At 44.5% G+C, this 13875-nt stretch overlaps 1 protein-coding gene across 8 annotated transcripts in view; it reads right to left on the bottom strand.

The window, feature by feature from the left end:
• PATJ (PATJ crumbs cell polarity complex component) overlaps positions 1-13875 on the bottom strand; it is a 307655-nt gene that overhangs the window by 56808 nt on the left and 236972 nt on the right. For 5 of the 8 annotated variants that reach the window (XM_058538171.1, XM_058538175.1, XM_058538174.1 and 2 more), the window contains 3 exons: positions 9011-9085; positions 4767-4884; positions 1560-1693 (listed from right to left, as the gene is read on the bottom strand). In XM_058538171.1, the coding sequence (XP_058394154.1) occupies positions 1560-1693; positions 4767-4884; positions 9011-9085 (327 nt within the window). The remainder of the gene's footprint in view (positions 1-1559; positions 1694-4766; positions 4885-9010; positions 9086-13875) is intronic. The other 3 variants (XM_058538173.1, XM_058538176.1, XM_058538179.1) reach the window with 1 other exon arrangement.

The raw sequence follows: 13875 nt of genomic DNA, 5'->3' as shown, positions 1-13875 counted from the left end.
GTTCCACCAAGCTGATGACAACATCACAGTGTGTGCGGGAAACCACACACAGTCCCTGCCTGCACAGGCCAAAGGAGAGTAATCTAGGAAGTAAATTATCCTGAACTCCGGAGAAAAGTTTCACCAGAATTTGAATCTAGCTGAAGAAGATCAAATCCTCTAATAAATAAATAGCAGCCTCTGAGCACATTCGGTTTCAGTGGTTCCTAATAGGCTGGAACTCAACACCAGGATTCTCTCGATCAGGCCAGGCAGGAGAGAGAAGGACCATGACCAGGAGCCGTGTGGAGGGCACAGACCCAGGTTCTGCAGCAAACGCTGTTCCTGAGCTGCCTGCCATGTCGGGGATTAACATTTATTACAGAAAAACAGAACAGGACTTCCCTGCCCCCAACGGTACTAACAGAAATGTGACATTCCTGCCCAAAAAGGAAAAAATCATTTTACTGATCATATTGTACTTGTTTTACCTGTAAATCTGGCAAATACAATTTATTCCTTACTAAATATATTCATTTATATATGAATATGAATTAACATTTGTATTAATAAGAGTGACTGTCTCTAGGGAAAGGCCTGGGGTGGGGGTGAGGATGGGGGTGGGTGGAGGGCAGAGCAGGGCAAAAAGGTAGGAGGAGGGAGGTTTATTTATCACTTTATATCCTTTCGTGTCAATTTAACTGTGAATAATATGCATGTATGACCCATTCAGATTTTTTTTTTGGTGAGGAAGATTGGCCCTGAGCTGACACCTGTTGCCAATCTTCCTCTTTCTGCTTGAGGAAGATTGTTGCTAAGCTAACATCTGTGCCCATCCTCCTCTATTTTGTATGTGAGATGCTGCCACAGCAGGGCTTGATGAGTGACATGTAGGGCCGTGCCCAGGATCCAAACCCGAGAACTCTGGGCTCCCGAAGCGGATCACACAAACTTAACCACTACACCACCGGGCCAGCCCCACCATTCAAATATTTATGCACTGATTAATCCCATTTTGAGTAAATCAAAACCCAGGAAGTTTTACATTTTAATGGCACTATTGATTAGTGACAATCAAAATGTACAGATAATCAAAGATCCGTCATCCAAGCAAAAACTAACGTTCTAGACGAATTCTAAAAAAGATTATGAGTGGACGTGAACGTGGTCAGAACAAAGCAACACCTAAATTGTTGGGCTGGAATAGCTGATGTCAGGATACTTTTAGGTAGCGTTCCACTAAATGATGATGATGATAATAGTTCAGACTTATTTTACACTCGGCATGTGCCAGGCACCATCCCAAATCCTGCTGTGATATTTCTAAATGCTGCTATGATGTTGTTGGTCTAATCACCAGCTATAAGAGGGAGAAAACCCTGGTGAATATAAACCCTGAGAAACACCTGAGAGCCAGCCAGAATATGGACGCACGTCTATTTATACTTATGTTTTCTCCATACCATGAAAAAGCCAAGTCTTCCGTAGACGCGACACAGGCCACAATGAGGCTCAACAACTAACTGTTAATGACTAAATAACTAAGTGACAGTGGATACACTTCACTTCTGGAAACTTACCAAGGGGGTGTCTTTTCCTCCCACGATGCTGAGACCCAGCCCTGAACGTCCCTTGGATATTTCTATAATCATCTCCTGGCCGGGGACAATGGGACACGTGGCAGGGTCCACTGACAGAGGAGCCTGGAAACTGCCTGGAGAAGGAGGGAACAGAGTGAGCGTCAGGCAGGAGGCGCAGCTCAGCTCGCACACCCAGAACTTAACGGAGGGCAGGGTCTGCACATGTGTACCATTTCAGTCTTCCCGCCGAGCACCGTGACGGAAATGCTGGATCGTCACTCTCATCCACCCAGGGATAAAATATGTCACTCCCACCCCTCTCTCGGGATTAAAACAATAAACTGCTCCCCTTTCCAAAATCATCCATTTTAGGTCTAGTTGAAATTTTTTTTAAATCTTAAAATACACCATGAAAAGTGGTATGGAAAAGTTTAAGATGATTAAATGATTAAGTACATATAGGCACATGTTACAACGAAAATAAAGACTATATGACAGAAGATTCTGAGTTATAGCTATAAAATACCAGACAAGAAACAGTGCTTCAACACTTTCAGTTAGAGCCTGTCACATGAATTCAGATGTATAAAGGATTTAATCAATAAAGCCTGATGTAACTGGAAATAACAATTACCTAAAAGTTATCCCTTAATACACACAGTAAAAACACTGTGTTATAAACGTACAACCTTCAAGAATTAATTGCTGGGTCCATAACTGAAAAGCTGCTGTTTTATAAAGGTTTACTTTTTTAAAATCATTGTTTTAGACTGAAAACTCAGTCTTACTGAGTTTTACTAAAAACTGGGAAAAAATATTTACAGGCTAAGAAAGATGTTTAATAATACCCATTTAGCATAAATTCTACATATGTGCATTTTCCAGATAACTGAACCTAACCATTAAAAAATCAAAACATTCCGAACATCAGTTTCAGGAGACTCTTGTTTAATAACGTCTCCAGAGAACGTCATCTTTCTGGTAACTGAGTTTGATCACCACATGTTCTGATTCCGACACTGTAACGTAATTCAGACAAGGGCTGAGCACAGAGGGCGCCACCTGCTGTCAGCTGCAGCGAGTGCACGGGCCACGCTGAGCCTCAGGAAGCTCACGAGACCCAGCACAAGGAGGGCCGGCCCACCAGCCAGGAATGGTTTTTACATTTGCAAAAAAATCAAAAGACAAATAGCATTTAAAGATGTGAAAATTATATGCAATTCCAACCTCAATGTCCATAAATAAAATCGTATTGGAACACAGCCCCGCTAATCCATTTACATCTAGTCTACGGCTGCCATCGCCACAGATGGCAGAGGTGAGCAGGGGCAACAGAGACCATACGGCCCGCTAGCCTTAAATATTTACTCTCTGGCCGTTTACAGAAAAAGTCTGCCAATCCCTGGTATAAAACAAAGGGAAACGGGCTCCAGGTCAGCCTGTGGGGGTCCTGCTCTGACTCAGCAATAATATGGTTTTCGTGACAAAGGGCACAGGTTTTGGAGCGGTGCAGAAGTGGCTTTGAGTTCCCAAGAAGGAAGTGAAAAGGTGGGGGAAACCAAGCTCACTTCTCAGAGGAAAATTCACGTGACCCTATCTGACAGGCTGTAGAGGAGTTCAGTGAAGGACGTGTTGTGAGGTCCCCAGCCCAGGGTCCGGCACAGTGTATGCATCTGTGCAGCTGCTCATCTGACCACATGGAATTTATTAATCTGGTGGCCTCCTGGTCAGGATAAGAAATGTACTGACAACCTCAGTAACAATTAAAAATGTCACATTAGAAGTGGAATATTAAATTGCAAACCTAATTTGTCTCTAGATATTTTTGCAGCATATGTATTTCATGCTACATTTTTCATCATTTACAGTAAAAACAATGTACAATAGTGGCAGAATTTCATGGGTGCTTTAAAAAGTTGATCCTCCTTTTGTAAATGACTAGTTTAGTCTTGAGCGTGGGGACAGAACAACGGTAAGAGATACTGGAGATGGCTTTCTCTCCCTCCTCCTCTTCCGCCTCACCCTAGCCAGTCCTGAGTCAGGGATTTATTTCTCTCACAGAATCCAGCCCAAGCCCCCAGTAAACGTCTGGTGAGTGGATGACTGAACGAATGAAATTGCCACAGATTAAATTGTAAGAGGATGAATTTGTTATCGAGGTATAAATATGTGATATATATTATCAAAACTCAGTTAGTCGACATTGAGGCCAGTAAGCTTTTTTGGTAAAAGGCAGGTAGTAAATATTTTGGGCTTTACAGGCCATACGGTCTCTGTTGCAACTACTCAATTCTATCATTACAGTGTGAAAGTAAGCAAATGAATATCCCAATAAAACCTTATTTATGGACACTGAAACTTGACTTTCACATAATCTTCATTAAATATTCTTTTGATTTTTTTCAACCTTTTAAAAATGAAAACTAGTTTTAGCTTGCAGACCATATGAAAACAGATGGCAGATCAAATTTGACCCAGGGGTCAAAGTGTGCTGACCACATTCACCAAGTATTTTAGTAAAAATCCAGTGCTTTAGAACAATACTTGCTTGCTAAAATTTTTATGAATATTTATGAAAAAATACGTAAAAGACCATACCCTAAAGGTGTCAGGCTTGCTAAATTCATGCAGGGTTATGCTTTGCCATTGGTGAGCATGGTGTTTTAAATAGTACTTTTTTTTTAAAACTAACTTATATTGCATAAAAGAAAAATGGAAAAACTCATTATTCATTTTGAAGTTCTATTTTCAACCACCTGTCAGCATAATTCAAGCCAGGAATTCAAACAGAGAAAGTGAATACCAATTTCTTCAAGCAGTGAAAATTAACAGTGTTCAAATGGTTTACATCAATATGTGCAAAGCTAACAATTTGGTTCAATATGATTTCTAAGAGATATTACTTATGAACTAAACACAATCCTTGGAGAGATTAGAGAATAATTTGTAAGCCTCAGATTCAAACAGCATTTACTGAGGCCTTTTTTGTGCTGGCTCTTTTCTATTCAATAAGCACTAGGCGATCCCACTGGTGCCGACAAGGAAAATGATGTAGGGAGTGGCACCCTGGCCAGGCCCCAAAGCCAAGGGCGTGATGTGAGCCAGGCTCCCTGACCCCTGGTCCAGCGTTCTTTTCAGAACATCACCATCCCTTCTTTCTCTAAGGTTTGATGAGCCAAGTCAACTCAGCCAGAGAAAGAATCATACCATAGCCTGGGAAGTCGGCGTCTGTGGAATGGTACGATGGCGCTGGTGCTAAAGGCATGTCTTGTGAACCGAAGGAGACTTGCGTCGAATACTTTTGCTGTTTCATCTGACTGACAGCCTACAAAAGGAAGGAAAATTAGATGCATGTCAAAGAGGAGGAAGGTAACAAGAGAAGGCTTTAAAATTGGCATCTTGCTACCAAAACAATGGTGCCCTCCAATCACGTCTTTTGAGAAGTTAGAGTGGGAAAGGTGGCAACAGGAGTTCGGGAGATTTTTGCCCATTCCTCACGCTTCTCTATTTAACTTCACGTCTAAAATGCTTCGGTGAAGGATGGATCAAGGATGGGAAGAAGGATAAAAGCCGAAGATACTCTATCACTGTGCTCTGTAGGTGAAGCTCGGGCTGGGAAGCAGAACAGAATTTTACAATTTCTACTCATTCGGATGAAATCAACGTGAAGTCCAGATGTCTGTGCTGTGTCCACTGGAAAACAATCTGTGCTGCACATGTTCTGAGCATACAGCACCGCCCGTCTCTTCTGGACACATTCATAATAGTCAAAGATGCAGGAAGGAGTCAACTGAGCAACATGGGGGCAGGAGCAACAAACATGTACTGAAGCCCTACGAAGTGCCAGGATACCAGGTACATTTATTTCACCTAAAAGCACTGTCCCTCATTCACCTTTGAGTCCTGGTGCCTGGAACACAGTAGGACCTCAATAGATGTTTGATAAATGAATGAATGAGTAAGTGAAGGAATGACTACGGAAGAGCAAAACAGAAAACACGAAAACTCAGAGGAGAAAATGAATTGTGATTCAACGAAGGTGCAGAGACCTCTGCCGTGTGCGCTTCTGAAAATTAACTTGTAATTCTGGATTTCTGTTGGTAATGCCTCCAGTGAATGTTAGTATTAGAAACCTAAGAAAAATGAAAAGGACTCCATGTTTGCTTAACAGGCAGTTAAGAAATAGTAGTAGTGACCTGGCCTGCCTTCTGGATCTGCAATTAGCCAGGGAACCCATCCCCAGCTGGAGAGTCTGGTGGAGGCAGTGAGGCACCAGGCTGTCCCTCGAGTGCAGAAATAGGATCAAGGCAACTGCTCCAGAACAATAACATTCAAGATTCTGTCAGCAGGAGGCCGTGCCTCAATCTAAGGCACCACCACCCGCTGTTCATCTGTGCTGTGCTTCCTAGCCTTCAAAACACCTTCACATCCATGAATTCATTTAATCACAAGAACAACCTTGCGAGTTAGACAATACTGCTCTCTTTTCCAGATAAAGAGACCAAGACACAAATGTCAACTGACATATCTGAAATCACACAGCTCATCAGAGAGGTAAGACACAAGTCAGGAGCTGAAGAATGCTACAAGTTTAGTGTTTATCAAACAGCTGCTAGCAATGACTCTATGGACATTCATTTTTTTCCTGTAGTTTTTCCATCACCGTCATTTAATAATGACCATATGCTTACTTAAAAAGACTTATTCAAATACATATTTTCAGTGATTTTAAAAAGAGGGAAGTAGAAAATGACAAATAAGGGGTTACTACCAGAAAACCGAACAATGGAACCACCTAGATGTCCAATTACTCTAAGGACCACATTTTCCAGCCTCCTCAAAGCTAGATGGGTCCACAGACTAAGTTCTGGTCCATGGGATGTGAACAGACATGAACTGTACAATTTTCAAGTCATTCTCCCAAGGGGAAGGATCCTGCCTTCCCTTCTCCCTCGCTGGAATGCAGATGGGATGGTAATAACTGGAGTGGTCATCTTAGACCAAACAACGGATGCCATGTTCTGAAGATGACAGAGTAATCAAATAAGAATGGTGCAGTAATCAGAGAAGAGGTGCCTGGGTCCGTGACACCGTGGATACCATATCGTCCTCAGACTGATCACACCCAGACTGAAAAGGAGAAACTTCTTGCAACAACTGAGTCTAATCTTAACTCATACAGTACTTAGGTCCAACTTTTGTTTGCATCATCTCAAGAAAGAACATCGATAACAAACCTGAATGCAAGCCACAGAGTCCTTTTATGAAAAAATCATGTGAATTTTAAAACAGGAAAGCACAAGAGACAGCACTCACTACATTATGACTTCTATAGTAGCAGGGAATGTTGGTTGCCCATCTTTATATCCAGTTCCATGCAGCATCCCATTCCACTGTGCATGAGAGGTTTCCAACAGATATTGGTAGAATTGAGCTCAATGAAAAAATAAGGAAACGGTCCACAGAAACCAAGTGAGACATCCAAACACACACTTAGAAGCAGACCTCTTTTTGGCAGGTGCGGTGACAGAGGCACATGCTCCTGTGACTCATCCACTGGCACAAAACCAAACTACTGAGAACGAAAGACCAAAAAGACTGGACATGCTGTTGAATGTACTATATTCATATGAGAGCAGATTGGACATTACAGGTCATCCAACCTAACTCATCCAGTGGGTCTCAACCCTGTCTTCACAACTGGAACTGCTGGAGAGCCTTTAAAATTTATGGATGCTGGGACCTCCAACCTAGACCAAATAAATTGGCACCTAGGGGTGTGAAGCCCAGGCAAGTGTTTTTTTTTTTTTGTAATTGAGACATTTCTTAAAGTTAAGCCATGGATTGTTTTTTTCTTTGTGAGGAAGATCAGCCCCGAGTTAACATCCATGCCAATCCTCCTCTTTTTGCTGAGGAAGACTGGCCCTGGGCTAACATCCATGCCCATCTTCCTCCACTTTATATGGGATGCCGGCACAGCATGGCCTGACAAGCAGTGCATCGATGTGCGCCGGGGATCCGAACCCGGGCTGCCAGCAGCAGAGTGCGTGCACTTAACCGCTACGCCACCAGGCCAGCCCCAAGCCATGGATTCTTAATCCACGGTAAATGAGTTTCCATGAGATTCACAGAGGGAATTCTGGGAACTATAAAATCTTTGTGGTTATATCAAAATCATACTTAGCGTTCTTCTGGGAAAAGGTCTACACCTCATCAGGTCTTCATGACAGGAAAAAAACCACTACCCAAAAGAAGGTATGAATTGCTGAGTTTGCTGCCACCAAGGAGCTGTGTGACCACAGGCAAGTCACTTCACCCCCTCACACCTCAACGTCCTCGTCTGTAACTCGGTGGTGGTACCTCTGTACCTTGCAAGGTTGTTGTGAATATTAGAGAGAAAAGCACATCAACAAGCCTATCACTGTGCCAGGAACAACTGAGGAGTTCAATTAATAACAGCTATTAATGTTTTATGTCCCTTGAGAACATATTCATAAAGGATCGGCCAGCTCCTGAGTGAGAACCTTCAGGGATGGAAAACTCCATGTCCACAGGAAGCTCATCTCATTCTGGAACAGCGCAGACTTTTCCATTCTGGAAAGTTCTGAGCTGACACAGCTTCACTGCAGAGGTTGCCTATTGATCTCTGGGCTGTTTCTCTTCTGCAGCCACAGAGAAGGGTTATATGCACTTTCCCACAGGAGAATGCTTTAGATATATAAGTGCTCATTTTTCAGCAGGAAAAGAAAGGCCATAATTGCTTACAGGTTTTCAGTTAACTGAATTTGTTATTTTTAAGGTTCTTCCTACACCTACTTTATTTAGCATATTATTTTGGCGACTTTTCAAAGGCATTTTCTTTGGCAATGTTTGAAATATCACATATTTCCTGTGAGCTCCATAATCTACAGTTCCTTAAACATAAAAATAGTTAATAGAGTAATAATGTAAATTTTAGCAGCACAAAAGTATAAACTAGTACATAGAAATGAGAATCAGGACTTCAAAAAAAAACCTCAACAGCAACAAGTACAAAAATTTGACAGACAGAAGTTTATAATTTTTTAAGACAAGTGAAACTCAAAATGCAAGGAACATTAAAGTTATTGCATTTACATGTTTATGGAACTACAAATTCTCCCATTTAGAATCTTTATGTATGACATCCTGTAAGGCACGGCACTCTCAGAATTGAAGGGCAAGTGTGTTTTTGGGATGCCCGACCTGAGACACTGCTTAGGGTATCAGCACAGGAAGATGACCGAGGACATTTTCTCAGTCTTGCCCAGGATCAGTGACACCGTGTGGGCTGACTTCAGGTTCAAGACACACCATAACCTCCCGCCAAGTAACAGAGGGTCTGATTTCACTGCAATCACCCCTGCCCTCCTGGAACCCATCTGTAACGCACACCATCCCAGCAGAGCAAACTTCGAGTGCGAGACACGGACCTCGTCAGCTGGGCACTCCAGCACCTTCTGCTGACCTGCCACCACTCCTTGACCGACCACCTGGGAGATGTCTTCCTGAAACGTACAAGACACAACCAGTTAACGACAGCGCAGACTCGACTCCCCAACATCAGCAGTCAGACACCAGTGAACGGGGCTTCGGTCTACTACAAAAATGACCAACACGCCAGGCATAAAAGTTCTATCCATCATCTAGACTAATTCTAGAAATGAACGCAGGCTTCTCATCTCCAAATGCTTTTTCTGGCCCCTTCAGATCAATCAGGCTTTAAGCCTCTCAGGTTTTGACCATCCTTTGATGGTCATTTCAGCCAGAGTTTTTTCTTCTTCTGTCACACCAGTAATCCCTATGTCTGTATTTATACCGAATTTTAAATCATTTCAGGGCTCAGATCCTGATACTAGCACTCTTTTTCCCCTTAAGATTTTCAATTAGAGGCAAAAAAGTACATTCACTGAAGACACTGGGAGATACAAAGATAATCAGTCCTGAATCCCATGGTGAGGTGCAAAGTCCAGACTTAGGAGAGAAGCAAACTACTAAATCACATGGAAACTGATGCCTAGCTAAAGGGCGGTTCATCGAAATAAATGATGACACCAATCAACTGACCAGAATGTTTATGTCTGCCGCCAAACACAGCCCATCCTTCCTCACAGGCAATTTACAGGGGAATCATCACCTGGCGGTCTACTCTAAGGCAGGCACTCCTGCATCTGGACTGGGACACCACCTTGGACAGGAGAAAGGATGGGTTTATGCTGGCCTTGGTACACATCTGAGACACCCAGGTGGCAGGTTTAGGACACAGACGGCAGGAAGGTAAGCTACCTGGAGATGAGAGGAGAGGGGTGACTCATCTAGTGAGGTGTTGGGAGTTTGTGACCCTAGTTCCTAGATCTAAGAGTTCTGCAACCCTGAGCAGTAATCTGACACCTCCAAGCCTTAGTTTCCTCATCTATAAAATGTGAAAAAATAAGAGTAGTTACGCTATAGGGATGTGTAATACATGAAAAGCACTTAGCATGGTATCTGGAAAATAACAAATATTTAATAGAGATGCTAATGATGATAGTAAATGGAATTGGGCTGAGATAACCCACATTCCTGACTGCACTATAGGGTCGGTGGAAACAATCTCTTGGACAGGACACTTTCTCCCCTGGGGGATGCTGGAGTACTATCTGACACCCCCTGCCCTCACCCCAGTTTCTTTCTGGGCACACTGACACAGGCTTCTTCAACAGGCTTCCTACCGATTTGTAATAATACAACAGATAATGATCAGGTTATAACCAGCCGTTCATTATTAATAGATTAGGTTACAATCTCATCCTGCCTCATCAATTCCCTGTTGGTTTACAACCTGAGAGCCTTACCCCACCACCAATTTCTGGACTGCAGCCTAGGTCCCTGGATGACTGTCACTACCCTTAGCTGCCTACTTGCAACTTATGTTCTAGGATCAGAACTCTCTCTCATTTAGATTTAGACTCTCTCTAATTTCTCCCACATGGGAGAAAGATCCTAGAACTACCCCCAACCTGGCCTTTTTTTTACAAAAAACTTTGCTCCTAAACAGATTATATGACATACAATAAACTAGTTGTCAGCAGAGGTAAACCCAGCACGTGCCTGCTGAGTGTCTCCTCTGTGCCAGCAGCAACAGAGACTAGCAGAGGCCCGCACTTATGACACGTGCATACCTGGTGAGACAGACACTAGAGAGCAAATGGGGAGACTCTGCCTCACAACTGAATGACACACATAGGAAGATGCGTGGCGGAGCGCAGGTGTCTGAGAAGGGTAGTTTCCTGCCTTTCTCTTATTTGTCCTCAAAAACGTGGATGGGGAGATGAGGAAATCAGAGCTCGGAAAAGCATCTGGTCCAGCACGGCCTGCTTTCTTATACTGACCACCCTAAACCCCCGGGGCACGGGGCAGGCCATACCCGGCGGTGGTAGTAATGACGACGGATGACACTCACCGAGCACTGACGGCGCCAGCGATGGCGGGAGGGACGTTACAGGTCGGGGACGCCAATGCGCACAGCAGACCCCGAGTCAGGTCCCAGCATCGCCCTCGCTCTTGAGCTGGCCCAACTCAGGCGCAGAGAGGCTGAGGCAGTTGCTGGGCCAGGACTGCCCGAGGCACATTCTGCTCCAGAGGCCCCGCCCTCACTGAGGAGTAAACCACAGGGAAAGGGATGTGCTGCTCCCCTCTTCCTACGACGCACGCGGGGTCCTAGGGGTCAGCTCCCCACGCTGGGTCAGAACAAGCCACACCTGCTGATTCTGAGCCTGGGCGGGAAAACATGTCACGGAACTAGCCACTGCGGGGGCCTTGGGTGAGCCACTTTCCTCCGTGTTTTGTGTTTAAACATAAATTTAGAACTTGCTTTTCTCCCAACTACTGCACCAAGGGAGCTCTCAGTGCCGTCAAAGCTGAGGTTCTGGGACCTTCTAAGGTGCTGACTTTGCACAGGGGACCCCTAAACAAGAAGACTGTGGAAAGATCACCTCGTCTCATCAGCAAACAGATATGACATTCTGTGTGCACCATGTTATCCTCAGCACAGAAGATGAGCTCCTGAGAGAAAACGCTTTGTGGGCCTGGCCAATTACTCTGATCAAGAGAAGTGGCTTCTGATGGGTGGACATACAAGGCAACACTGGGAATGTTCTATATAGTAGATAATAATGGGAGCGACACCCAGTTTATAGTCACCAAAGCTGGGTGACTTCTGTCCCAAACCTGGGTAATCAACAGGCGCTGGCTATCTGGCCACAGTAACTGGTCCACGGGTGGACACCTGCACCACACAAGAGCATCCTGCAGATTTTCCAAAGTGGAGCCAGGGGCAGAGCGTCAGCCCTTCTGGAGGGAGGCTCAGGGCTTTGGCAACCGTGCTCCCACCACACGGAGGAAGCGAGTCTGCAGGAGAGTCAGAAAGACAGCAGAGACACCTCCAAGGCACCCAGCCCCTAGTTCCCACTGCCCCGGAGGCTATCGACCTGCCTTCCCGCAGCGATGTAACAAGGGGGACCTGCAGCCTCTCAGTAAGTTTCCCCTTTGTCTACAGGTCAGGTTGAGGTTTTATCACCGGCAACCCAGAGAATCCTGATTAAAACAAGGTGGAGCCCAGAAAAGAGCTATCAGGATGATGGACTCACAGGGGTCAGGCCCTCAGGTAGCCAATCGGAGATGAGTATAAGACAGCAAACTGCAGAGAGCTGCTCAGCCTAAAAGAAGCCAAAGTCGAGTATGCAAATTCAACAATTTTTAAAACATGCCTGTCACACACACAACAAACAAACACAAGTTGTCTACTGTTGACTTTCGTCCTTGGACTTCCACTTGGTAGCCTTTGATGACTCTAGAAAAAGACCACCATTGCCTGGATCAACTCCAGCCTGACTCCCACCTGGATCAGGTGAGATCACATTAGCAAGAGCCCCACTGTAACTTTCCCTCCGTGGGCCTCAGGACACTAAGACCACTTATTTAAAGTGGGCTTCAGATCCTGGCTGGGACACCTGAGTGTCTCTGTGCCTCGGTTTCCTTATCTGTAAAATGAGGATAACGATAGGCTCGATCTCACACAAGAGATGAATTAATACACAGAACGGTGCCTTCTGGAGTGCCTAGTAAATACTATGAGAGCGTGAGCTGCCATTATTCTCGCTTGGTCCTTCTGTCTGTTGAGTTTTAGACGTCTCTGTAAGACAGGAGACCATTGCTGCACCAGGCACTTTAAAATGTTGTCTCATTTATCCTGACAAAGCAGTAGTAGTAATAACAACAATGCCATCTACCATTTACGGAGCCCTTACTCCTCGTTAGGAACTGCACTGAGTGTGCTGTCTCCGTCCTCCCGGTAATGAAGGCCTCATTCCCTCCACTTCGCAGACGAGGAACCTGAACGTTCCAGAAGGTGACCCGCTCGCCCCGAGGCCTAGGGCAGTAAATGCCACGGACGGATTCAGAGCTGTGTGTGTGTGACCTGCGTGCCTGATCGTGCCAGCTGCCTCTCCAAGAGACAGTTGGGCTCGACCCACAAAGAAGTGAAGTTTAGAGAAGTCTGGTTTGTGGGAGAGCACATAACCGCCAGGTGGAAAAACCAGGACATGAACGGCTGTCAGACGCCAAAGTCCAGGCTTTCTCCCCTGTGCAGACGACACTAACGCGTCACTGATCAGACAGTCTGGGTCCGTGACAGTTTCCACTGATCTGAGGAAATGAGAAAAATAATAACCCCGTGGAGTTCTTCATAAAGCTAAATCTGTTTAGTTTAAAGGACTGCGCCCACCTAAGTTCTTAGTGTTACGGCGGCTCTTCCTGGGTGACATTACGGTGACACTGTGTGGCGGTAGTGGGAGGAGAGGACCTTAATAGGTTGAACCCTCTGAAATCACTGATATCAACTATTTCTTGACTTTCAAAATGGCAAATTCAGATGCTCCAACCTAATATTTCTCTGGGCTTAATTACTTGGCAAAAAAAAAAGGTGGGGGAAGACTCTGTATCCTCACAGTTCTTTTGAAAATTTTCTGGTCTGTGAAATCCCAGAGTCTGAGAAAAATCTACTTTGCTTATATTGTGTCCCTAGAATCAAGGGGACTTTGCAAATGATTAGACGAAAGCAGGCAAGGGGAGAGATTAGTGAAAGCTGACGGTGGTTTTAAACCTGGGGAAGGAGGAGGCTGATATTGTCATTAATTAAAAAAAAAAAATTAAAAAAGAACATGAAAAAAACAGATTTGTAGGAGAAGATAATGAATTCAGCGTGGAATTTTAACTTTTAAGGGAATAATACGCCATGTGATTTCTGATACAAGTTCAG

Source organism: Diceros bicornis, chromosome 4, assembly GCF_020826845.1.
Source record: "Diceros bicornis minor isolate mBicDic1 chromosome 4, mDicBic1.mat.cur, whole genome shotgun sequence".
Classification (NCBI taxonomy): domain Eukaryota; kingdom Metazoa; phylum Chordata; class Mammalia; order Perissodactyla; family Rhinocerotidae; genus Diceros; species Diceros bicornis.
Note: the sequence above shows the minus strand (reverse complement) of the source record. Positions and strands in the feature narration are given on the sequence as shown.